Source organism: Otolemur garnettii, unplaced genomic scaffold, assembly GCF_000181295.1.
Source record: "Otolemur garnettii isolate 467f Iridium unplaced genomic scaffold, OtoGar3 scaffold00048, whole genome shotgun sequence".
In the NCBI taxonomy this organism is placed as follows: Eukaryota; Metazoa; Chordata; class Mammalia; order Primates; family Galagidae; genus Otolemur; species Otolemur garnettii.
Genome location: NW_003852443.1, coordinates 928,226 through 953,483, shown reverse-complemented (window position 1 = coordinate 953,483; position 25,258 = coordinate 928,226). Strand labels below are relative to the sequence as shown.

The following is a 25,258-nucleotide window of genomic DNA, read 5'->3' as shown; positions in this document are numbered from 1 at the left end:
CTAAGACTCAGCAACAGTTAAAATGGATGAATTAAAAATGTGCAAAAGACTTGAATAGGCAATTCTCCAGAGAAGATTTATACAAATTGCTAATAACAAAGCTTGTGTAATGGTGGTGCATATCACTAATCATTAGGGAAATGCATGCATGTATCAAAATTATGAGATAATACTTTAACCCAATGGGATAACTATAGAAGGAAAAGAACAGAAGAGGAGGGAAGAGGATTGGAGGGGATAGGAGAAAGAAAGAAAACAAGTGTCGATAAAAGTGTAGAGTAATTGGAACCCTGTGTGTTTGTGGTGGAAATTTAAAATGTTGCAGCCACTGTATAAAACAGTATAGTGGCTTCTCAAAAATTAAACATAGAATTACTCTATAATCTAGAAATTCCACAGCTGGGTATATAGCCAAAATAATTGAAAGCAGGGACTGAAACAGATACTTGTACACCCATGTTCACAGCAACATTATTCACTGTAGACCAACATTGCAACCAACACAAGTGTCCATCAATAGATAAATAAACAAAATGTGTTATATACATTCAGGGAATATATTATTCAGCCTTAAAAAGGAAGAAAATTCTGACATGCATGAACCTTGAAGACACTATGCTAATTGAAATGTCAGTCACAAAAGGACAAATACTATGTCTCATAAGAGGTCCCTTCTTAGAGTAGTCAAATTCATAGAGACAGAAAGTAGACTAGTGGTTTTCAGGGTTAGGGAGAGAGGGACATGGTGTGTTAGTCATTAGTGGGTATAAAATTTAAGTTGGGGAAGATGAAAAGATTCTAGAGATGGATGGTGGTGATGGTTGCATAACAATGTGAATGTAGTTAATGTCAGAACTTTACACTTAAAAATAATTAAGACAAGGCTCAGCACTTATAGTACAGTGGTTACAGTGCCAGCCATGTGCACTGAGTTTGGGGAGTTCAAACCCAGCCTGGGCCAGCTAAACAACAAAGGCAATTGCAACAAAAATACAGTAGGGGGTTGTGGTGGGCGCCTGTAGTCCCAGCTACTTAGGAGGCTGAGGCAAGAGACTTGCTTAAGCTCAAGAGATTGAGGTTGCTGTGAGCTGTGATGCCATAGCACTCTACTGAGGGTGACATAGTGAGACTCTGTCTCAAAAATAAATAAATAAATATTTAAAAAATAATTAAGATAGGAAAAACTAAATTTAGAAATTGTTTTCATTTGATTTGGACTCTCAGTGATATACTATTACAGGTTTACTCCTATATGTAGGATGACTGTTGTTTTACTTAACCTGTAATTTCTTCATTTAGTAAATTGAAAATGATGTGCATTGAAAATGACATGCTTTTTCTTTTGTTTTAGTGATTCTGAAGAGCATAAAACAGACACAAGTGCTAAAATATTAGAAGGTTGGACTCTCTTTTCTTAAATTACAGAATATTCTAAAGGAAACTTTATTTACTACTATTCTCTTTTTTAGTATAAAGCTTAAAGTTAATACTTTTTGTTATGTGAGTTTATCTACTTTTGGAAAGTTCCATATTACCTCACTCAGGTATTAAAATTAGTTTAAATTGCTGTAAGATTTAGTTAATTGTTTGTATCAAATATATGGGGTGATATTATGAATTTATATTTAAATCTCTTGTGAGAAATATCCACAAGATCAGATATATATATCTGAGTCAGAACTCATGCTACCAGGATTTAATAATTTCCTTGAAGGGTCATACTTCCTTTCTGTTCTATAAGCTTGTGCAAAAAGGCTTTCAGAGCTAAATTTATTTGCTCACATTAAATTTGCTCACATCTACTAAGGATAGACATCACTTTCTTTCTTGATTTTTTATCTCTATTAGTATTGACTCCTTTCACTATTTGTAAGGACTTTTAGTTTTCTAATTGTTGAGACCTCAGAAGACCAATGTGGTCTGATGACAGCATATATGAGAGGTAGAACGTCATGTTTACTGTAAAGCAGGTTTGGAATCAAATTGCAACTGAAACACAGTCTCTTAATTTGGAAGTGAAAATCTTTCTTATTACCATAATCCATATAGCACTTAAGTATGCCAGAATTCTACAAACACATTACAAACACATTAGTCACTGATGATCTCTGAATTGTGGAATCAAAGACTTCTACAGAAACTGCCTCATAACACTCTGCTCATGTGATAGATGAGGAAACTCAAGCTAAGAGTGAGGCAGTGACTTGTACATTACTCAGAGTCAAAACCAGAGTCTAGCCTGCATCCCAAATCTTCTGCTCCTAAATTTAGTCTCATCCCCAAAGTAATGATATAAACAAGATAATTCCACTTTTAATTAGGCATGTAAAAAGAATGTTCGAACTAGAAATGCCCTTAGGAATCATCTGTGGGGTATACCCTCATTTTACAGGTAAACAACCATGTGCACAGAGACTAAATAGCTGTGGGTAGATGCATAGCTATGAAGTTGCAGAGCCTTCCCCTCCTACTAAATCACACTCTTTCATAGTACCTAGGTGAAGGGTTAAGACATGTCTGAAGACTCAAGGGCTCTCAACCTATTGTGGTCTTGTTCCCATTGCCTTACACTACAAATAATAACTTCTATCTGCCTAGGGTCTGTAATTCTTAGGAGAAAAAAAAGTATTAGATCAGATGTTTGTCAGTAAGTATATATACCTCAGGAAAAAAAAACTATTTTCCTTTTTTTCTCCACAGAAAATTCTCAGAAGCAAAATCTAGAGCGTGCCAACAGTGTTAAGGTAAACGTTTTTAGGAGCCCAAAATACATTGGTGTCTAATTCAGAATAACCCAGTTTTCAAAGTCCAATCAGGGACTATATGGTATGATTCAAGGGACTTAAAGAAGCATTACCTTATTCATAATTCTTTGAATTACCTTATTCACAATTCTTCCACAACCAGATCCCTCCCCCAAGCTGAAGTCTGTCCCTGGTACATGAAAATCTCTTAATCAAAATTCTTACCTTTTGGTTAAACTGATTTTCCTTGTTTAAATGCAGAGTAAGGCACTAATTGAATTTTCTAGGACCTGAGTATGATTCCATTTATTAGCTCTGTTCCTTCATTCTCAGAAGAAAAACCTAGAGTGGGTAGACCCAAGTGAGGGACTTGGGAAGGTGGAGAGAGAACAGGAACTTCAAGGATGGAGGAGCATGCCTGGCAGGAAATGAGTGCTATTTTGACCCGCTTCCCTTCATTCCTGAAGACTGAGTCTTTACAGGAGGCTTTCAAAAAAGCCTGCCTACTCCACAGTGTGAACACAGGAAATTTCCTTTTCTTTAATTCTTTTTATATAGCTTCCGATGAGGAATTAAGGAATTAATTTTTTTTTTTAAGACAGAGTCTTGCTATGTCACCCTCAGTAGAGTGCCTTAGCATCACATCTCACAGCAACCTCCAACTCTTGGGCTTAAGTGATTTTCTTGCCTCAGCTTCCCAGTAGCTGGACCTAGAGGTGCCCGCCACAATGCCCGGTTACCTTTTCTGCTTTTTAACACATTATTTTTCTCTTGGTTCAATTAATCACCACTCAAGCAGTACTTCCCAACTCTAGATATACAGTTATATAGCACAATTTTTAAAACCCATTCTTAAAATCCTGCAATTCATGCTTAAGATAATTTTTGTCAAATTTCTGAAGATCCTGGATAGTCTCTCTCTCCACTTAATTCCCATTTAAGAATATGAAATACCCACTTAACACCCTCATACTCACTTAAGCCATATTTTCGAAAGAGCAAAATTGTAACAGCAATAAATGGGAAACAGTGAGGCCCTAGTTTAGAGACCTAGTGATAGTCCTTGTGTCTTGTGGAATTTCTGGCTAATGTGGACTCATTCCATTCTTCACCATTTTTCTCATTTGCTATCTTCTCCATGGTACAACTAAGTGGTTATCTCAGACCTCATTACCAAACGAGGTAGAGTTAGCATGTTCCACCCTATCTTTCTCACTGATTACAACTAAAATAAAACTTTGGAAAGCTGTTAAGGATTCTCAAAAATAAATAATAGCAGGGATTTGGACAGGGAGACCAGAACTTAAAAAGAACAACCAGTAATATTGTGATTTTCCTGGATATTTTTTCTTTGACTATTTCCTGGCTTAGACTCAGGACAGCTCATATCCTGGAATTGCATAGATGGAGTGAGTAGAATAAAGATCCAAAAAAGAATCATTGCTTTCTGACCTTTGTTGGAGAGGAGGTTCATGTGGGATATGGTAGGAGGACTCCCCACTTTATTTCCCACCGTTTCTCCCGTTGGCCCAGCCTCATGGCAACATTTAGTCAGGAAGCTGCATGGCAGTGGGAGCAGAGGCTGTTGTGGCGCCACCTAAAACTCTAAAAGAAAATTCTGACTGACGAGAGGAAGTATGAAAGGGGTCATCAGTAGCCTTGGGAGTTTTGATTGTACCTGCTATATTTTTCTCTGCTTTCTCTTAGCACTTTACCCTGGAGGGGTAAGAGCCATGGCATTCTAGCCACAGAGCTAGAAAAGGGGGTTTCTGAGAGTCAGAGACACCGTAAAAAGTCAGAGAGAGTAGGAATCTCAAAAAGGAGATTTCTAAATCTGTGCATAAAGTCTCCTTTGAGTTGTATTATACTTATGTGGAAACTGATCTGATTTTATATAGATAAAAGGCCTTGAGAAATTGAACTATAGTTTTGACAGTAATGCACACACAAGGATGCTCAACACTACAAAGACTTTGAAAACTGAAATTACATTAGAACCATATCCATGGCTCGGTACCTGTGGCTCAACCGGCTAAGGCACCAGCCCCATACATCTGAGCTGGCGGGTTTGAATCTAGCCCAGACCCACCAAACAATGACGGCTACAACCAAAAATAGCCGGGCATTGTGGCGAGTGCCTGTAGTCCCAGCTACTTGGGAGGCTGAGGCAGGAGAATTGCTTGAGCCCAGGAGTTGGAGATTGCTGTGAACTGTGACGCCACAGCACTCTACCCAGGGTGACAGCTTGAGGCTCTGTCTCAAAAAAAAAAAAAAGAACCATATCCATGGAAGAAAGGGTAGGATGTCACAGATGAATGTAAGTGAATTGATTGCCTACTTAAACAAAAATAGCAGCCTTCTCCAGAGGATTCTAATAGGACTGAGAATCTTATAATTTGTCTAAAATGCCCAGGATACAATCTAAAATTACTCAACATACAAAGAAAAAGCACAATATCTACACTTTAAAGGAAAAGTTCAAGAGATGTCAACTCCAATGTAGCCAAGATTGTGAAATTTTCATATAAAAACTTTAAAGCCTTGATTATAACCTTTCGTGAAGTAACAGAAAAGACTTGAATCTAACAAAAAGATGCATGTTCTCAGTAGGGTTTAAGTACAGTTATCCCTGTTACCTGTGGAGTATTGGTTCCATAAATCCCCACAGATATAAAAATTCATGAATACTGAAGTCCCTTATTTAATGTTGTATTTACATAAACCTACTTACATCCTCCCATATATTTTTTGTTAATTTCAAAATACTATTGGGATGCAGATATTTTATGCTACATGGATCACTTAAGTAATGCTTGATCGCATCCAAAAGGTGTGCCCATTACCCAAATATTGTTCATAGTACCAGTTAAGTAGGTTTTTGTCCCTTCCCATATAATTTAAATCTTCTCTAGATTACTTACATATAATACAACATAAATGCTATGTAAAGAATTGTTATACTGCATTTCTCAGAGAATAATAAAAAGAACAAAACGTTTGTACGTGTTCTGTGACCATGAAATCATCTTCTTTTTTAAAAAAATATTTTGGATCTTTGGCTGGTTGAATCCATGGATGCTGAGCTCACAAATAGGGCCAACTACATAGCTACTCATCCCAGACACGTGGTAGAATCTGTGCTCTACTTTTAGATCAAGGATTCTCAGTTCTAATTCTCCCACACCACCATTTTATGGAAATTAAAAAAAAATTATCTGCTCCAACCTTGTTATAGGCCCCAGGGATTCATACTTTAAAAAAATATGTTTTCACAGATGCCTCAATTGTATAAGTCAAGGTTGAGAACCAGTATTTTAGATTGCCTCTGTTTTATTATACTTTATTTTTCAGGTAACTTGTTTGTAATAGCTTAATTCATAAGCCCCCTCAAGTCCTCTTAGAAGAACTATGGTTAAACTCTAATAGTAGTGTCTGTCAGTCTTTACATGATCTATACACAACACAGTTCTCTTCTGTTACGTATATATAGACCTCACCTCACTGATTTTTTTTCACTTCCTTTTTTAACTGATGACATATTAGAATAGTTACACTGAAGCCCACCTCCTGTCTTAGGCTATTTCATGACTTTCTGGTACAACTGCTGTTGTTGCATTCAAGGAAGTGATAAAAGTCAACGTAGAGTAGACAATGTAGAGTAAAGCCCATATTTGAGCCATGTTCCCAGCCACTTTCAGGTATAAACAATTGCTTTATTATTCCAGACCCCACAGTGGCTAAGATTTCCATAAAAGGAAATTAGAGATTATGAAGTGAACATACTTTTTCCTTCTCCTCTTACCATTATATCTACTCTCAGAAAAGGATTTGTAACTTTTCCTGATTCAGTCAATGAGGGTCAGGGGGCCAGTAAGGCTGACATTTTTTGTTGAGTTGACATGGCTGAGCCCTTGATTATCATTTACATGTCAAGCAAAAATTATGAGCCTAGGCATCACAGAACAGTTTTTGAGACTCCAGAGCACACATATCTTTAATGTAAGATGCTATTATGGTTGTGCTTCATCCCTTGAGGATTCCTGTGTATATCTAGCATTTACTGTCTGATTGAAGACTAAGTTAGTATTTTAATTTCTTGGCAGTTTATTACCATCTTTGAAGGATCCAGCGATGTTCTTGGCAGTGGATCTTCCTCAAAGGAAGCGTTACCAGGTACGTAATATACTGTCCTTTTAACAAATAGTGTAATAAAACTCTCAATTGCATCAACTTATATTTAGAATGTTTATTAGCCTCCTGCTAATAAACTTCCCTTGCATATTATTGATGTGGGATTGAAATAATATTCTTACTATTAATATTTACATAAATGGTAATTTTCTCTGTATTATGCAGTTCTCCTGATATAACTTCACACCAAGAGGAAAAGGATAGTTAACTAACATTTATTTGGCACCATCTATCTATATTTTGTTAAAGAGAAAAGTGAAAATTATTAAGGAGAAAAATGACAGTAAGTTATCCAAGGTTATCCCACAGCTAGTAAGGTGCAGAGTTGTGATTCAAACACAAATTTGTCTGATTTCAAAGTCTAAGTTTATTCAACATCATCATAGTTCACACACTCAAAAGGTTATAGAAGCAAGGTAGGCACAATAAACAAGAGCTGCAGGTTGAACAGGGCTCTGTGGACCACTAGAGATGGCAGACTCCCTTGAAGGTGGAAATTGCTATTCAGCTCTAATCACTGGCATACTGCATTCCTGCCAAGTCTTCCAGTTTTTCAAGAGAAGCTGGCTATGAAAGTTCTATATGAAAATTGCAGACTTTTAAATGTCATGTACTGTGATTAAGAAAATAGAGTTTGGGGCGGTGCCTGTGGCTCAAAGGAGTAGGGCGTCGGCCCCCTATGCCGGAGGTGGCAGGTTTAAACCCAGCCCTGGCCAAAAACTGCAAAAAGAAAATATGGTTTTTAGTATTCTGTATGTTTTCATGTCCCATCACAACCTATCATGAAGTTTCAGAAAAGTATGTAAATAATTATTTCTGCCTTTTTATATAAAATAATTATTTTGTTATACTGAGATAATGATGTTCTCTAAAAGTCTCAAATGCTGAATGAGTGGGGCCAAAAAATCCTAATAGAGACTCTTTTATTATCTCTACAGTAATATTTCATGTGACAAAAATAATTTCTTGAGATTAGACAATGGAAAATTTGTTCAAAATAGATGAGAAGTTATGATGTTTTAAATATACTCTTAATTTCACTTGAGCATTCTGAAATAGTCATACTCACTATACAGAATTGAAAGTTACTTTTTAAATTAGCTCATTAGATATATTCAGAGAGTTTTGAGCTGTAAAAAGAGGGGTGGACTTTGCACTTTGCACACCTGACCAGAGAGGTTTTATAGTACAGTGGACTTAATGATACCAAGAGAGTCAGAAAGTCCGGACCCATTTCCAGATTGGTCACTTTTTACTCTTATGACAATAAACAAGGTATTTGACCTTGCCAACTTCAGTGTCCAAAAATGAAAATATCACTCTTCCTATTTCATAGGCATATTGGAATAATCAAATAAAACATAACTGTGAATGATTTATAAATCCTATGACTTATTTCATAAATGTCAAATTTTGAATTTTAAGTCAGAAATTCTATAGCATAATGCCTCAATTAAAATGTCTAATTTAAGTCCATATTATTTTTTGCTTTATCCACAGAAACTCCTAAGCCCAGTATCTCCAAACAAGGATCTAAAATGCTGGCAAAGGTATCTTCAGCTCTGTCAAAGGTGTTTTCAAGATCTAACCCTACCATATCTAAATCTTCTTCACAACCTAACCAAGATGAACAGTGAAGTTTCTTTACCTGATTTAAGTATGCTTACTTCTCTTATAAATAAAATGGTTTTTAAAGCATAACATAGTGTCCTATAAAGTGATTCTTACACTACTGAAAAGGAGAGCAAAGGAAATTATAAAAGGCACCTGGATAAAAGAAGGGTTTAATAAATATTTTGGGGAAGAATTTTGGTGTAAGATGTTAATAATTAGTATTACCTGTGTACCATGAGACTATATGACTAAGAGTATAAGTAGCAAACCAGATAACTGACAGCACCCATTATAAAATGAACGTGGATTTTTTGTTCAAGTTTTAGAGAATGCTATTACTTAGACTATCATCACACTGAGAAGAAAATCAAGCTATGAAACAGATGGGTTCATAGTCAACTGCATATTTAGATGCTCAAAAAATACTTGTATCAGATAAAGAAAATCAGCAATTCCTACCTGCAGATAAAATTTCATGAGTTTATAAAATGCCTTTCAACCAGAAGGCACAACTATAGATATAGCACTATCTGGAAGTAAGTAAAAATTAGTATAATATGATAAGGCCCTTTTAACTAAAAAAAAGTACCTTTCAAATAAGGTACTTTTTATGGCAAAGTATCACCAATCAAAAAACATTGTTCAATAAAGTTATTAAATCCTTTATATAAATATTTTATACAACTATAGATATCAAGTGAAGACATCAAAAATAATGGAGAAAATTTAACAGGATGACAATAGTTCAGTGACAAAATAAATTTTTCAATATCATCTTAACTTGCTTATTTGTCATATTATTCTAACTTTCGCATGTTTTCCCCTGATATCTGAGGATGTTTATAAAAATATCCAAAAGATGGACCAAATAGCCAGGAAATAATGTCAAATATCATCATCCAAAAGCTGACTTAGGAAGTTTTAGAGACTGTATCTTCTCTTTTATGTAAAATTTTCTTACCAATAGCCAATGCTAAGGCAGAAACATCTGACAAAATTTTTTTTTACAAAAATGAATTCCCTTTAATGAATTTATCTGTGTAGTCATGACAGGGAGCTCTAAAGGAAAAAAAGTGATTATGTAGTCAAATTGTTACTTTAAAATGGCAATGAAATTATTCAGCTGATAGTTTATAATAATCTCTTAAAATTAATTAATCTCAAGTATCACATGAAATTGTATAACCTGTGGATGTAGACTTCTTTAAAAAAGATAGTTGCTAAGAAATAGCTAAAAATCTAGTTCAGAATTATTTTTAGGAGAGCTAATTTATATCAGCATGCATTAGTTGAGAGTGTTGCTGAAAGTATCATTATGGATGTTTTCCAAATCACTGGAAACATGCTTTTAAGGTGTTTTTCAACAAACAGATTTCACTGTAAAAGTTTAAGGAAGTCTGGTTTATATACTCATACATTTAAAGATTTAATACTGCAAAATAGTGTATCTTCTGACCTAAGAGGTTTCTTAATGGTGAAGAAGTTTCATGTTTTCTCCAACTCATGTAGAGGAGTAAATATCAAGTTCAGAAGTTCTTAAATTTTTGGAAAGAAATATTTAATATTATTGATAAATGTAAGTTCCAAGAAGACTCATTCAGAAAAGATGCATTAGATGAAAGATTGTCCTTATTCTCAACTAAACTAGTTAGAAATACTCTACACTGGAGTGAATATGCTGAAAGTATCAAAGATTTTATTGGCAAAAAATGCATATTACCTCATCAAATAAACAGTAGCTGAAATTCCTAGAAGTGGCTTTAGTCTTCTTACTAAAGACTTATGCTAAAGAAGAGGGCTTTCTAAATTTGTATTGAAATCACTTCTTTGGTTGTTGATTCTTTTAATGTTGTACTAAAACAGGGGTAGGAAAATTTTTCATGTGAAAAGCTAAATAGTAAACATTTTAGGTAGAGACTATGATCTTTGTCAAAACTACTCCATTATGCTGTTGTAGCACAAATACACCTGTAGACAGCACATAAACAAATGAATGTGAATGTCATCTAGTAAAACCTTATTTATGGACACTAACATTTAAATTTTATTTGATTTTCATGCATTACAACATTTTGATATTCTTTTCGTTTATTTATTTATTTGGCTGGGGCCGGGTTCGAACCCGCCACCTCTGGCATATGGGGCCGGCACCCTACTCCTTTGAGCCACAGGCACTGCCCTATTCTTTTCATTTTTTTCATTAATTTAAAAATGTGAAAACCATGCTTAGATTGGTAGAAGCCAGGTGACAGGACAGATGTAAGCTGTGCTTACCTCCAAACTGTGATAATTTTGAACCTACAAAGAAGTTTCTTATGATATGAATGAAAGGTATATATTATTGCCTAAAAATAATGACTTTTACTAGTAAAGGTTCAAACTCCATTGCAAAAACTTGGTTTATAAAATTTAAATGTTGATCTCTTCAGTGTTTTGGTTATTGAATACACAGTTGAAAAGGCACACATGATGTTAAAATATACCTTCAGTTAGAAAGAAAAGACTTAGATCAAGATTTAATATGGAGGTAAATTTTTACTTAAAAATTCTTGAGCCAGGTGTGGGGGCTCATGCCTATAATCCTAGCACTTTGGGAGCCTGAAGTGGGTGGCTCCCTTGAGCTCAGGAGTTCAAGACCAGCTTGAGCAAGTGCAAGACCACATCTCTACTGAAAAAAAAAAAAAAAAAAGAAAGAAAAGCTAGCCAGGCATTATGGTATGTACCTGTACTCCCAGCTATTTGGGAGGCTGAGGCAAGAGGATAGCTTGAACCCAAGAGGTTGAGTTTCCTGTGAGGTATGATGCACCATAATCTGACCAGGGTGACTGAGTGAAATTCTATCTCAAAACAAATAAAAAAAAAATTCTTTGTTACTTTGGGAATAGTCAATCAAAGTGGATCAGATGCAATATCAGAACACATGTAGTCATTTTTGTAAGACAAACAAACAATGTCCCAGTTTCACTGTAGCAAAATAAAGTAGGAAACTCCAAGCTTTTTCCTCCCACAGAAGCATTGCCAAGTAAGCAAAAATTGTCAAAAACAACTTTTCCAGAATTCATGAAAACAATCAAAGGTTTATAGCAACTAATCAAACATTGCATCAAGAAAAGGATAACTGCAAATTACTGGAAAGATTGGTGGTATTTTTTCTTGCCCTTTCTCAGCCCTCTTCTCAGCACAGTAGTAGTCTTGAAAAAAGAGGAGTCTATATTCACAGTATGGGGCCTTTTCAATAGGGTAGAACAGAAAAATTATTGGGTCTGTTCTAAACTGTCCAGGGGCCACATGAACTACCTACACAAGGCACATGTCTCCATTTTGACTAACTGGGAAATCAGACTTGAAAAGCTATGACATTAAAACACTGCAAGCTGGCTCAGGACCCGTGGCTCAAGCGGCTAAGGCGCCAGCCACATAAACCTAAGGTGGCGGGTTCGAATCCAGCCCCGGCCTGCCAAACAACAATGATGGCTGCAACCAAAAAATGGACAGGCATTGTGGTGGGTGCCTGTGGTCCCAGCTACTTGGGAGGCTGAGGCAGGAGACTTGCTTGAGCCCAGGAGTTGGAGGTTGCTATGAGCTGTGATGCCATGGCACTCTACCCAGGGGGATAGCTTGAGGCTCTGTCTCAAAAAAAAAAAAAAAAAAAAACCTCTGCAAGCTAAATAACAGCCTGCAGTGCAAAAGATTATGATATAAACATAAATGCCAAAGCCCTGAAAACAAAAGCTTAATTCTTTAGTCCCAGCTACTTGGGAGGCTGAGGCAAGAGAATCCCTTAAGCCCAAGAGTTTGAGGTTGCTGTGAGCTGTGAAGCACTGGCACTCTATTATGGGTGACAAAGTGAGACTCTGTCTCAAAAAACAACAACAAAAACAAACAAACCAAAAAAAAAACACAAGCAAATTGTGCATATAAGGAAACTTGAAAGTATTGACACTATGCTCCCCTATTCAAGGCTGGACAAAAGCCCCATTTTTCAAGCCTAAACAAACAGATTTTTCTCTCCAAACCTCACTCTCTGAATACGGGAGAAAAGTAGTTTTCCAATATTCATGGAAGCTAAGCCCACTTATGGAGATGCTTCTTGTTGTTTTTTCCTGGAGCTAAAGGAATTACTTTCACTTGTTACTCCTCATTCAGTTGCTAATCAACATTCCCTCATTCAGTCACTAATCAACATGTCAAGTCCTGGCCAAGCTCAATTCCCAAAACAGCCTAAAGCTCCTAGACTAAAGACACACAGGTTTTCCTGCTTGGGTCTCTCCTGCTGCCAGAGGCTCTGCTGCCTTTCTTTCCTTTTATTTTGTCCTATGTAATAAATTCTTTCTTATCATTGATCTCTGTGGTCCCTGACTTCATTCTTTGAATCTCTGAGACCAAGGACTTATTGCAGAAAGAAATTCCAGTAACAGTATGTCCCAGCCAAAGGAAAACATAATCAACAGAAACTGTTCTTGACAAAGACTTGAAATGCTCAAACAACAGCTATAATGAAAGTCAAGAAAATGATGTATGAACAAAATTGAAATATTAACAAAAACGGAACTAAAAAGAAATTACAAAGACATTCTGGAGACAAAAGATACGATAACTGAAATGATAGATTAACTAGAGGGAATCAAAGGCAGAGTTGAGCAGGCAGAAGAAAGAACCTCAGACTTGAGAAAACAATGAAAATTATTGAGTCTAAGAAATGGTTGAGAAAAAGATTAAAGTGAATAGAACCTAAGGAATCTATGATGAACCTAAGGAATCTGTGATGCCCCATCAAGTGGGCCAGCCTACGAATTGTGTGAGTTCCAACAGAAGACAGACGAAGATTCAGAAAGGATATTTAAAAAGAATAATATCTTAAGGCTCGCCAAATTTGATAACACCAGGACACATTATAAGCAAACTTTCAAAAGACAAAGAAAAAAATTTGAATGCAAGAAAAAAAGAAGTGAATCTTCCCTTACAAGGAACTATAAAAAATATTGTCAGCATTTTCCTCATCAAAAACTTTGGAGGTCAGATGCAGTGGATCAGTATTTTCAAACTGCTAAAAGAAAAAAACTGCCAATTTTTGGTTAAAAAATGAGATTTAAGAAAACACATCTCAACTATATGTTCTGGCAATCACAAAAAGGCAAATACTATATAAATCCATTTATATGTGATACTCAGAGTATTATAGAAACAGAAAGTAGAATGGTGGTTTCCAAGAGCCAGTGGGCAGAGAATGAGCCGTTATTGTTTAATGGGTAAAGGTTTGAGTTTTACAAAATGAAAAGTGTTAAGGAGATGGATAGTGGTTGTGTTAGTCCATTTAGTGTTTCTATAACAGAATACCTAAAGCTGAGTAATTTATATGTAATAAAAGATTATTTAGCTCATGGTCCTTCAGGCCAGAAAGTATAAAAGAATGGACCTGGGTTCTGGCTAGGGCTTTTGTACTCGCAGTAGGAAAGCTCAAAGTGAAAGTGGACTTCTGCAAACAGACAAAATTCAAGGTATGTCCTGGCTTTATAAAAATCCACACCTTTTTTTTTTTTTTGGCCATTTGCATACTTTTTTCATATATATTTTTTATTTCATGTTAATGTGAGAGTACCTACGAATCAATCACAATATTTGAACTTGTTAAGTAGAGTCCCTCTTATAGCAATGCCCTGCACCCAAAAGATGTGCTGTACACTCCTACATTGTGCCCATTCAGTGGGAGCACCCAAACCTCTTGGCTCTTTCTCTCCCTCTTTTGTCCCCCCCCCCAACTTGAATTGAAATGAATTTTTCTCCTAAAGGCATGATTAGATCCGCTCTTTTAGGAACTAATCCATTGTGTGGGAATTCATAGTCTTACCAGAGCAAGAAAGTACCACTTGAAGAACACGATCAAGACATTCATGAGGGATACAATCTCCATGACCCAAACATCATTCTTTATGCCCCTCATCCCAACACTACTCATGTTCAAATTCTAACATAAATTTTTGCTGTAAAAAACCATATTCAAATTATGGCATACTACCCCTGGTTTCCCAAAACTCATATCCTTCTCACATCCAAAATAAAGTCATTCTATCCCAATAGTTCCAAAAGTCTTAATCTGTTTCAGCACCACCTCAAAAGTTCAAGTCCACAGTCCCCTCTGAAACTCAAGGCTAGCTCTTTTTAACTATGAGTATGTAAAATCTAAATCAAATTATTTGCTTTTAAGACACAATAATGAGACAAACATCTGGTAAATATGCCCATTCCAAAATGGACAAATTATCCAAAAGAAAAGAATGTCAGTTTGCAGACAATTTCAAAATACATCAAAAAAAAACATGAAATATTAAAGCTCTTGAATAATTCCTTTGACTCCATCCTGGGCACACTGGTGTGAAGGATAGAATCTCAAGGTCTCAGGCAGCCCTATTTCTATGGCTTTGCTGAGCACCATCCACATGGGTGTTCTCACATGTTGGAGTCTTTTACCAGGCCAAGTTTCTTGCTATCAGTGGCTCTATTATACCAAGGTCCAGGTAGCAGCCCTGTCATTGTGACTCCACTAGACATTGACCTGGCAGAGACGCTCTGCAGCATCTTCAACCCCACATTTGCACTTGTCCATGCACCAATAGGAGCTTTTTACACTGGCTCCATTCCTGTGACAAATCTCTGCCTAGGCAGAGATTATAAGCAACAGGTTATAAGCAACAAAAGAAGAAACCATTCCTCCACAGCTCTTCCATTCTGTAGACCTGAAGACTTACTACCACACAGATGCCTACAATACTACAAGACATACCACTTAGTCCTCCAGATGGTGACCTGAGCTATGCCTGGGGCTCTGTTAACCACAGCTGTACCACCCCAGAATGGTGGGGCTGCAGAGAGCAGTATCCAGAGGCAGGATGAGACAGCGGCACCCTGGGCCTGTCCCCTAAAGCCATTCTGTACTCCTAGGCCTCTTGTCACGTGATAGGAGAAGCAATCTCAAAGATTTCTGAAACGCCTTCAAAGTCTTTTCCAATTGCTCTAACTCTTAGCAGCTTGCCCCCTTTTATTTATTCTAATCTATGTAGTAAGTGGTTGCTTGGCCACATCCTGAGATTCCTCCTCTGAAAAATGCTGTTTTGTTCTCTAATGCAGGACCAGGCTACTCTTCCTCCCTTTTAATTATAAAGTCTCCTTTAAACTATTACTTTACCGTTATAAGTGTTAAAAGTAACTATGCAAACTTCTTGAGTACTTTGTTACTTAGAGATTTCTTCTGCCAGATACTCTAGTTTATCACTTTTATGTTCCACCTTCCATAAAGCCCTATGGCATAGACACAACACAGTTGAGGTCTTAGCATTGTATAACAGGGGTAATTGTTGCTCAATTTACAAATAAATACTCGTCATTTCCATCTGAGATATCATAAGAATTGCCTTTACCATCAATATTTCTATCAGCTTTTTGGGCACAACCGCTTAACAAATCTCTGGGACATTCCCAACTTTCCTTCATTTTTCTGTCTTCTGATTCCCTCCCCTCCATTACCCCTAATGTTCCATTCACTGAAGAAGAGATTTGTCTTAGCCTTCTCCTTCAAACTCTGTTGACCCCTGCCCATTACCCAGCTCTAAAAAAGGCAGGAACAAAGATTGATGACAAATGAACAAAGCCTTAGAAAACAATGGGACAATAATACATATAACCACTCCATGCATAATGTATGTCCTGAAAAGACTGAAGAGAACATGGCAAAAACAGAGAAATATTTAAAAGATATTACGGCAAAACTCTTCCAACCTGATGAAAGACAATCTACAGAGCTAAGAGGAGAATGACCCCAAATAGGACATACAGAGAGATACATATACGGACATGTGATAGTCAAACTTCTGAAAACAAAAATTGAGGAAATCTTGAGACAGCATGAGAAAAATGACTCATGACACAAAACAATGTAATTAATGAATTATCATCAAAAACAAGGGACCAGAGGCAATGAAATGACATATCAGTGCTGAGTGGGTGGAAATAAACTTTCAGGAAGAATTCCATATCCAGCAAAACTATTCTTTAAAAGAGTAGGAAAAGAAAAATAGACCATTTGTTTCTAAAAGACTTCCCTACCATTATTATTAGAAGGATCTATGAGGACTGAAAATAAATGTCACCAGATGGTAAATTTTCTAGAGGCAAAACAGGAGTACCAAAAATAGTTAATATGTAGGTAAATATAAAAATGATGTAATCTTGTCTTTCACTTTTTTATTTTAATGAAAACATTTTATTGAGATTTGATTGAAAAATTCTAAGGATGTTCTTTGGGATTACAGCACAAAGTTGACAACACTGTTAAGTTGAAAAGACATTTAATGTATTTATGTCATGGATTAAGCTAGCCTACCTTAAAGATGCTCAATACACTTACATTGGCCTACCTTGGAGCAAAATCATATAACACAAATCCTATTTATAAGACAGTGCTACATATTTCATGTAATTTATTAAATACCATACTGAAAGTGAAAAATGGAATGGTGGTAGAAATATTCGAACTATGTTTTCTACTGAATTCATGTCATTTTTGCACTGTCATAAATTTGAAGTATCATAGTTTGAACCATCATAAGTAAAGACCATCAGTATGCATTAAGTATATACATCTTTTTATATTTCATACATATGTTAATAAAGTGTTTAAAAACACAAAAAGGCTGTGTAAACCTAACTTTGTTCTCTGATATCTCTTAAAAATAAGATCATGTAAATGATTATATATGTGTTAGGTTTAAAGAAAGACATGTATAAAGATAGGACAGTGGAAGGGAGAGAGGTGTATTAGAGTGAAGTTTTTATTGTATATTGGGATGAAATCAGTTTCCCCATTACTTCTTTCCCTCTTTACTTTCCCCCAGGGTTCCCCCTATTTGGGCAGTGGCTGAAAATGTTTCCACTTTTTGTTTTCTACTAAATATACTAGAACTTTAGCAATCATGGTAACTCTTTTGTCTGTTTTTCAAGGAAATATGTGAAGGAGAGATTGTAAAACACAGGTTTAAAGCAGTGATGAGCTATTTCTGGAACTCCAAATTAATAAAGCCTTTTTGGAAGGAAGTACGGAGAATCTTCAAAGAACTCAAATTAGACCGCCCATTTGATCCTGCCATCCCATTACTAGGCATCTACCAAGAAGGAAAAGTTCATTTTATCATAAGGACATTAACCCTAGAATATTTATCTCAGCTCAATTTCCAATTGCCAAAATGGGGAAACAACCTAAATGCCACCAACCCAGGAATGGATTAACAAGCTGTGGTATATGTAATACAATGGAATACTATTCAGCCATTAAAAAAGATGGCTGAGCTTAAACCTGAGGACTTAGCGTATCTAGTGAAAGAAATTTCTGAGCAACAACTTTTAAGAACTGGTATGGCTGCCTTTAACACATTACAGTTAGATATGGGAGCAAAGGAAAGACCTAAAGTTGAAACTTACAATTAAAAAGAAAGCAGAGCATAACAATTAAAAAATAAAGTACAAAGCCTGGCCATAAGGTAGAACAGAAAAGAGAATTTTCAGTGGAGGGATTGAAAAGTGCTTCAGAGCAACCACTTGCTAGGGACCTTAGCATGGATAAGAGAGGACCAGGGGGACAAAATGATTTTAGGGAACAAGCTCAGGACAATACTGCCCTGTGCTGACCTGGGATGATGATTCCCATTTTCAGCCACTCCAGCTTTGGTGGTTGTTCAAATACTAGGTCAAACATCTACCACCACTGGGCAAGAGATACGAATAGAACTTTCCCTAATGAAGACGGACGAATGGCTAACAAACATTTGAAAAAATGCTCATCATCCCTGATCGTCAGAGAAATGCTAATTAAAGCACCCTGAAATACAACCCAACCCCAGTGAGAATGACCCATGTCATAGAGTCTCAAAGCTGCAGATTCTGGTGTGGATGTGGAGAGAAAGAAAAATAATCTTTAATTATCTCACAAATTCATGGAATAGTATATATATGCTTCATTAACTAGTCACATGTTAAACTGATTTGTGAACTGATACATGTTATGCTTCTAGGTTATGTTTTGAACAAGCTGAGAGCCTATGTTTAATTATGAATACAGCATACTGGATTATAAATGTGTCATTCAGATATTTATTATAGAACAATCATCAATATGGTTAAGTTGTTTACACAAAGTAATTAAATTTTTAATGCATTTCATGGAAAGTAAGATTATTAACATTTAAACTAAATAAAATTTTTACATAAGAATAGGACATTATCAATAATTTGTAATTCTCAATTTCAAAAATTTTATAGGTGAAAATCATGTTTCAGAACATTCTTTTAGTGAATTCTTAATAAATACACAAAATTGGCCCACTTAAAAAACCCTGTGACAGGTTACAGGCTAATCAAACATGAGATGCATCAGCAACATATTCTCATTCAATTTAGTCAACAAATATTATATGAGGTAATATAATGAGGTAATCCAAATTATTAAAGGATAAGACATATTAATGTTTGTATATGACAGCTGTTACAATTATATTTTCTCATATCAAATTAAATATTGACTACTATAAAGGAAAATACTATTCTGCATAATTGGTACTAAAAACATTTACAGAGAACATTTACAAAAACTTTCTTTAGTACTGGATATTAAATACTAGAAAAAGATGTTAAGGAAAATTAGAAACTTTTCTGAATAATTTTATTAACAGAATATACCAAGTTTAGGAAAAAATGGTACCAGGAAACCAAGTTTCCTGATTTGCTGAAACTTGACAAATTAATCAAATAGAAATTAGCTTAGAGAAAACCTAAACATACACTAAACTAAACAATCTTGACAACCTTCTAAGATAATCTTAAATGAATAGAATTTTAAGATGGCCAATTCATAATTTCCATTTCTAAAATAGCATTTCAATGCCGCTTGAGATGCTGGGAAGCCTCCTTGACTATCTACTTTGAATAGAGCTGAAACAGGCAGTGAGTGAGAAAAAAAAATTCTTTACAACTCTTACATAGTTTGGGAGACATATAAAACAAAGATGAAATAATGAATCCAAGCATAAGACCAAATAAGTTAATTTGGGGAGAATATTTTCTTGCTGGCCACTATGTTGTTTGTTACTCAGGGGTTGTGAGTGGGAAAAAACATGAAAAATGAGAAGTTCTTTTTTTGGAGCTTCACTTGCCACTAGTTCAATAGTAGTCAGATATTTAATGATGCCAGCAGACATGTTGGGTCATGATCTAGTCATATATGGAGAAAAAAAACCAGCACTGCAAGTTTATATTTACATTTATTCCATATGGATATCAATATGGCATAAAGAAAATGAACATCAGCTCTTACCCCAGATAATATCAAAACTTTACTCAAAATGTATCATAGAACTAAATGTAAAAGCTAAAAATGTAACATTTCTGCAAGAAAATATTAAATAAATTCTTTCTCATCTAGTGTAAGAAAAAATTCTGAGAAAGACTCAAATATTTTAAGAAACATTTCACTAATAAAGTATTCATAGATGGCAATAAGCACACAATAAGATGCTTAGTAGGAAAATGAGTTAAAAATGATATGTCTATGCAATGGTATACAACACAACCATAAGCAGGAAATGAACTACTACTGATATATATATATATACACACGACTGTGTGGATGAATCTCAAAATAATTTTCCTGTATGAAACAAAATAGACACAAATGAATGCATGTTCCATGATTACACTTCTATAAAATTTCAGAAAATAGATGTATATATATAGTGGATAAAATGGATATATAGAGATAAGAAATAATTCAATGGCTGTCTATTTGACCTGACGGAAACATTCATCTTAATTGTGGCTAATGGTTCTACAGGTGTATTGTCACTTAGACTTTATAGAATTTTATAATATCAATGGATTAAATTTATTTTACATGAAGTATACTTCAAAAAGTTGATAAAACAAATATATGAAAGTATTTATATACAAGAAAGTACGTCATGGCACAGTTTCAAGTAGAAAGAAATGACGTGTGGCTAACTAAGTTTCGCTAAAAACAAAACTATAAAATTTATGTTTATATTATCATATATAAATGAATTTTTACTGTTTCCTTTTGTTCATTTAATAACATATCACTGTTAAGATAAGAATTAGGAGAAATATATGTATTACATATGAAATAACAGCATATATACAGCTATGCATAACATAGGAATTTGAAGATTATTGTGTTTCTTACACAAATAGTAAAAAAACATAAGGCACCATATATTTTAAAAACCTTGAATATTCTGCATCCACTTAACATGGAATTAGGGAATCAGCATAAAGGGGAAAAATCTTGTTAAACTCAAGGTCTTCTCCACTTACAGCTACAGACCCGCTCCTTCTCCATAGCGTGCTATGCGTACTTAATAAAACCTGGTACTTGGCCTGTTTTCATCTATTTGGTCTTCTCATTTGTTCCATTGGCTCAATACCAGTAACCATTCTTCAGTACTGAAAATCAAAACCCAGAAACACAAACCTTACATTTGGTCTCTACACCTGATATTTTGGTGCCAAAATCTGGGAAACTCTTGTTTAGTGAAAAAATCTATACACATTTCCCACTAAGGTAAGAAAATATCCTGATCCTCAATCTGCCTGCCACATATTACTTCTTACTCCTACATCTCTCTCACTGTCTTCAGTTTTCAGATGACATTTCTCTCCTTCTTCCCCCTCCTTCCTTTCTTTCTCCACCACTCTTGCCTAGCTGCACTACCCAGGCTGGCCAAATTTACTCCTGCCTGTATACCAACTCCCTCTCTAGGAGGTTATGGGTCAGAGGATATCATAAATCACACAGAGCCAAAAAAAAAAAAAAAAAAAATCCAGCCATTTTTCTTTCATAACTGCTTGAAACCATTCTACTCTTTACTAATTTAGATCCTGACACTAGGGAGGGACAATCCATCCTGACAGCGCACTTCATCTCTGCAGGAAGAATAGGGACCGAAGACCCCATTCTTGGCAAGGGAAAATGCCCCCCGAAAAGGCGAAACAGAGAAATAAGTTGAGCAATGTGGAATGAAAACAATTTAGCTAGCTTACTTTCAAATTAAAGAATCAGTTGTCTGGGCAGTTTCTGCTTTTACTGGAAGCCTAGCCTATAAGGGATACAGCTGATAGACACCCCTGCTGGGTCTGTAAGCACTCTGAAGAACAATGGCTGTAGCAGAAGCTGCGTGCAAGGTCTGGGAAGGAACATGAACCAGGCCGACCCCTGCCTACTCAACAGTCAACAACCTTCCAGAAGTAAATATCCATTGTGGGGATTTGTATAATGGCCAGGCCAGAGATCAAGGGAATGTCTGGAGCCCTGAGATATGGGCAGGAGGGCTTGTGTCCTAACCACAGAGGGAAACACTTGGGATGGAGATAAGGGGAAAATTCCTCTTTTCCACCATTACTTCAGAGGAGAACTGATGCCACCATGTCTGCCCCACAGAGAAACTAGAGGGGTCTAATCTCCCTCAATGGATCTGTGTCCGTGACTACAAACAGAGGCAGCCCACACACAAGGCTCAGGTTTCAGATTTCTCAGGGCTATCAGGACCCTTAAAGTTAATGATTATAGACAGAATAAGAACTAACACGCTTACTCAGAGAAATTGCTGATGTCTTTACTCCCTTCCTCAGCTTACCCTTTCGGCTAAATGAGAAAACAGCCTTCAGTAAAAGCTGGGTGGAACAAACACTCAGGGCCACTTGCTGAAGCCCCACAAGCTAGCAGTGGACCCTGTACCCACCTTCTAAAACTCTATTCTGTGTGTCCTGTCTCTTTATCTCTCACAGCTTTTAATTTGATTTTTCCCAGTAGATCACTGCCAGTTCCACAGGTCTTAAAGTATCCTGCTCCTGGGGCAGAACCCCGGCAATCTCCCTGTTGACCCTGATGTTTGACATAAACTTCAAAAGTCTCAAAAGGGCCCCAGATGTCTCAAAAAGAACTTTACGTCTTTGGTAATGGAAATAAAAATGAGAGAGGGAGAGGAAACAGAAGAAAGCGTTCCAAATGATTGGTGTCATTATGAGAGAAATATTTCAGAGACAGATTTATTTTGGAGGCTCAGACAAAAAGAAACCAGGTTCTCCAGAAACTGAACCCTAACTTTATTATGACTCTGGGTCTGTGGCATAAGAAATGACCCAGGAAGCAGTCTCCACTGAGGTCATGCCTTACTACAGGAGGTTGGAGTGGGGTGGGGGAGGGGGAGCACTGAAAGTGAGATTATCCTCTCCTTGAGAAGGGAATCATACTTATGTTCCAGAGCTGGTGAAGCCTCTTGAGCTGGCATCTTCCCACACCCAAAGACTATTTGGGAACTTCCAGTCTGATGGATAGACCCCAACTTCAAAACAAGCTCAACTTTGTCACACTGGGTGGCCAAGCCTAGAATAATTCTCTCCCACAGATAAGAAAATTGAACTTTTAGTAGACAGGTGGCATTTACTCTACTCTCCCTGAATTTGGGGGACCACATTTCCCTCCCTATCTCCACTGTTTGAGTGAAAAGTAAAATACAAACTCCCCTTACAGCCCCTCTGCTTGCTGAAAGATTAAGCCTTTATTTCTCCATTTTGGTACTTCCCAAATACCCTCCCCCACTGTTTGAAAGAAATCTTATGGTTGAGTTAGACACCTAACTCCTTTAACACCACAGACTTCCTTTCTTGGGCTCTTAAGAGTTAACTAAGACAAGACCTCCTTTCAAATAGAGAAGTAGAAAAAAAAGATAAAACAAGAAGAAATGAATAAGTAAGAACAAGAGAGAGAGATAAAAAAAGTCATGGATATGAAGATATATTTTTGATTAGAAAGGTTAAAAGAAAAGAGAATCCTTTTGTATGAAAAAGAATCTCGTACAGAAATCTTCATGCTAAAATAACTGGTGGTTTAAAAATCTTTGGGGACAAAAACAGAGCACTTAAGTATATTTTTTGATGGTTTATATAAAATAAAATATAGATAAAATTTAGGCAAAACAATGTGCATTATACATGCCAAAATACAGTAGTGAATAAAAGTATATAGTATAGCAATTGTTGACACAAGCAAAAATACATAATGCTAAAGTATGAAATCTTAAATCACTTTTCAAAATAGAGATTCCATGATAGTCACAAGCAAATAAAGCATTTAAAATTATTCAAATATCCTACTCCCATTACAATCATTAGGCTATTTACAAAGGGCTTTTTTTCAATTTGAAAAACATTATAGAATTGTACTCTTTACTCCTTTTGAAAATTAGAAATAGCCACGTGGCTTACCTTGACCAGTGAAATGTCAGCAGGAATGACTTTTACCATCTTATGGCAGATTATTTTAGAAGCCAGTGCATTATTTCCTATGTCTCATTTACCACTTAGTAATAATTCTGAAAGCAAATATTGAGATAGGACTTCCTCCAGTCAGATGCCTGAATGACCACTAAGAGTTCATTCCTGATCTGCCATGTGTCTGTATGACTAACAAATAAATTTCATTAATCTGTCATAATGGTTGGATAGTTTTTGCTAGAGAATCAGCTAATAAATTTTACTGAAACTTAACTTATTTTCTAATGTGACCATGTGCCCAACTCAATGTTATGTTCACTGTTAAGCAATTCATATATAATTATCTTTGCTCGGTTGTTACACTTTGAATTTATGTACTAGACAGAAGCTTACCAATATACACAGTCAAAGATTAATGCAAGTAAATTATTTACTTCTAACATGGAAGGAAGAACATTGCTGGGGACACATTAGCACTCTTAGATGGAGTGTAAGCTTCCCTGACTTTGCAATGCATATGAAAGTGTTCAATGGTTAATGATACTGTTAAGTCATTAGTACATTCACAAAGATTCTTATGTCATTTAAATGATATCTAATAATTATTTATGATAAATAAATTCACAAAATGGTAAAAATTAATAACTTTTGTTCTACTTTGGCAGAGCTCAAATGAGGCCTCCTGCCTCACATTCATGATGTTGTATGAGTTGGAATGGACTCCCAATGGCTGCCATTGGGATCAGTTAGTGCTACGGGTCATGGCCTGTGCCTGGCTTCCCCATGACATGTCAGTTGAATGTCAGGAATGAGGATCCCAGAATAACCAGAAAGAAGCCTGTCACCTTCATGATGTAATCTTAGAATTCACATAGTTATTAGTCCACTCAAATTCAGTAAGAGGTAATATAGATCTTTATTTTCAAATTTTTATTGCCAATTTTCAAAAATAAAATATGCCACAAGTCACAGATTTATCTGGCTGCTGATGAATATACATTGAACTGACACTTAATTGATCTCAGTGCAAAGAAAAATAATGATCTAAATCATTTTGGGACCCACTGCCATCAATAGACTAATCTTGATACTACTTAATATTCTTTTTTGTTTGTTATACCTTCAAAGTGGTATTGGTTTGATTCCAAATGGCAGGAAGATACAAAAATAACTAGCTTCAGAAATCTGCCTAGAACTGTCCTTTAGTCTGGCTGAATACCAATCTGTACACATATAGGATAAAACTATATAAAGAAGGCAAACAGACAATGACTTCAGAAATCAGACAATAAATTCAGAAATTATGTGGAATTCCCTCTGAGCTATTAGCAGGAGATATCTGAGTTCCTACCTCCAGAGTGCACACAAATCTTAGA

The 25,258-nt window shown here is 35.9% G+C and overlaps 1 protein-coding gene across 1 annotated transcript in view; it reads left to right on the top strand.

Moving 5' to 3' along the window:
* The window catches only part of FSIP2 (fibrous sheath interacting protein 2), a 109,426-nt gene extending 100,854 nt beyond the window's left edge, over positions 1-8,572 (top strand). Inside the window, exons 23-26 of the mRNA XM_003791515.2 lie at positions 1,352-1,398; positions 2,701-2,744; positions 6,848-6,917; positions 8,436-8,572. Of these exons, the coding sequence (XP_003791563.2) occupies positions 1,352-1,398; positions 2,701-2,744; positions 6,848-6,917; positions 8,436-8,572 (298 nt within the window). The remainder of the gene's footprint in view (positions 1-1,351; positions 1,399-2,700; positions 2,745-6,847; positions 6,918-8,435) is intronic.
* The last annotated feature ends 16,686 nt before the right edge of the window (positions 8,573-25,258 follow it).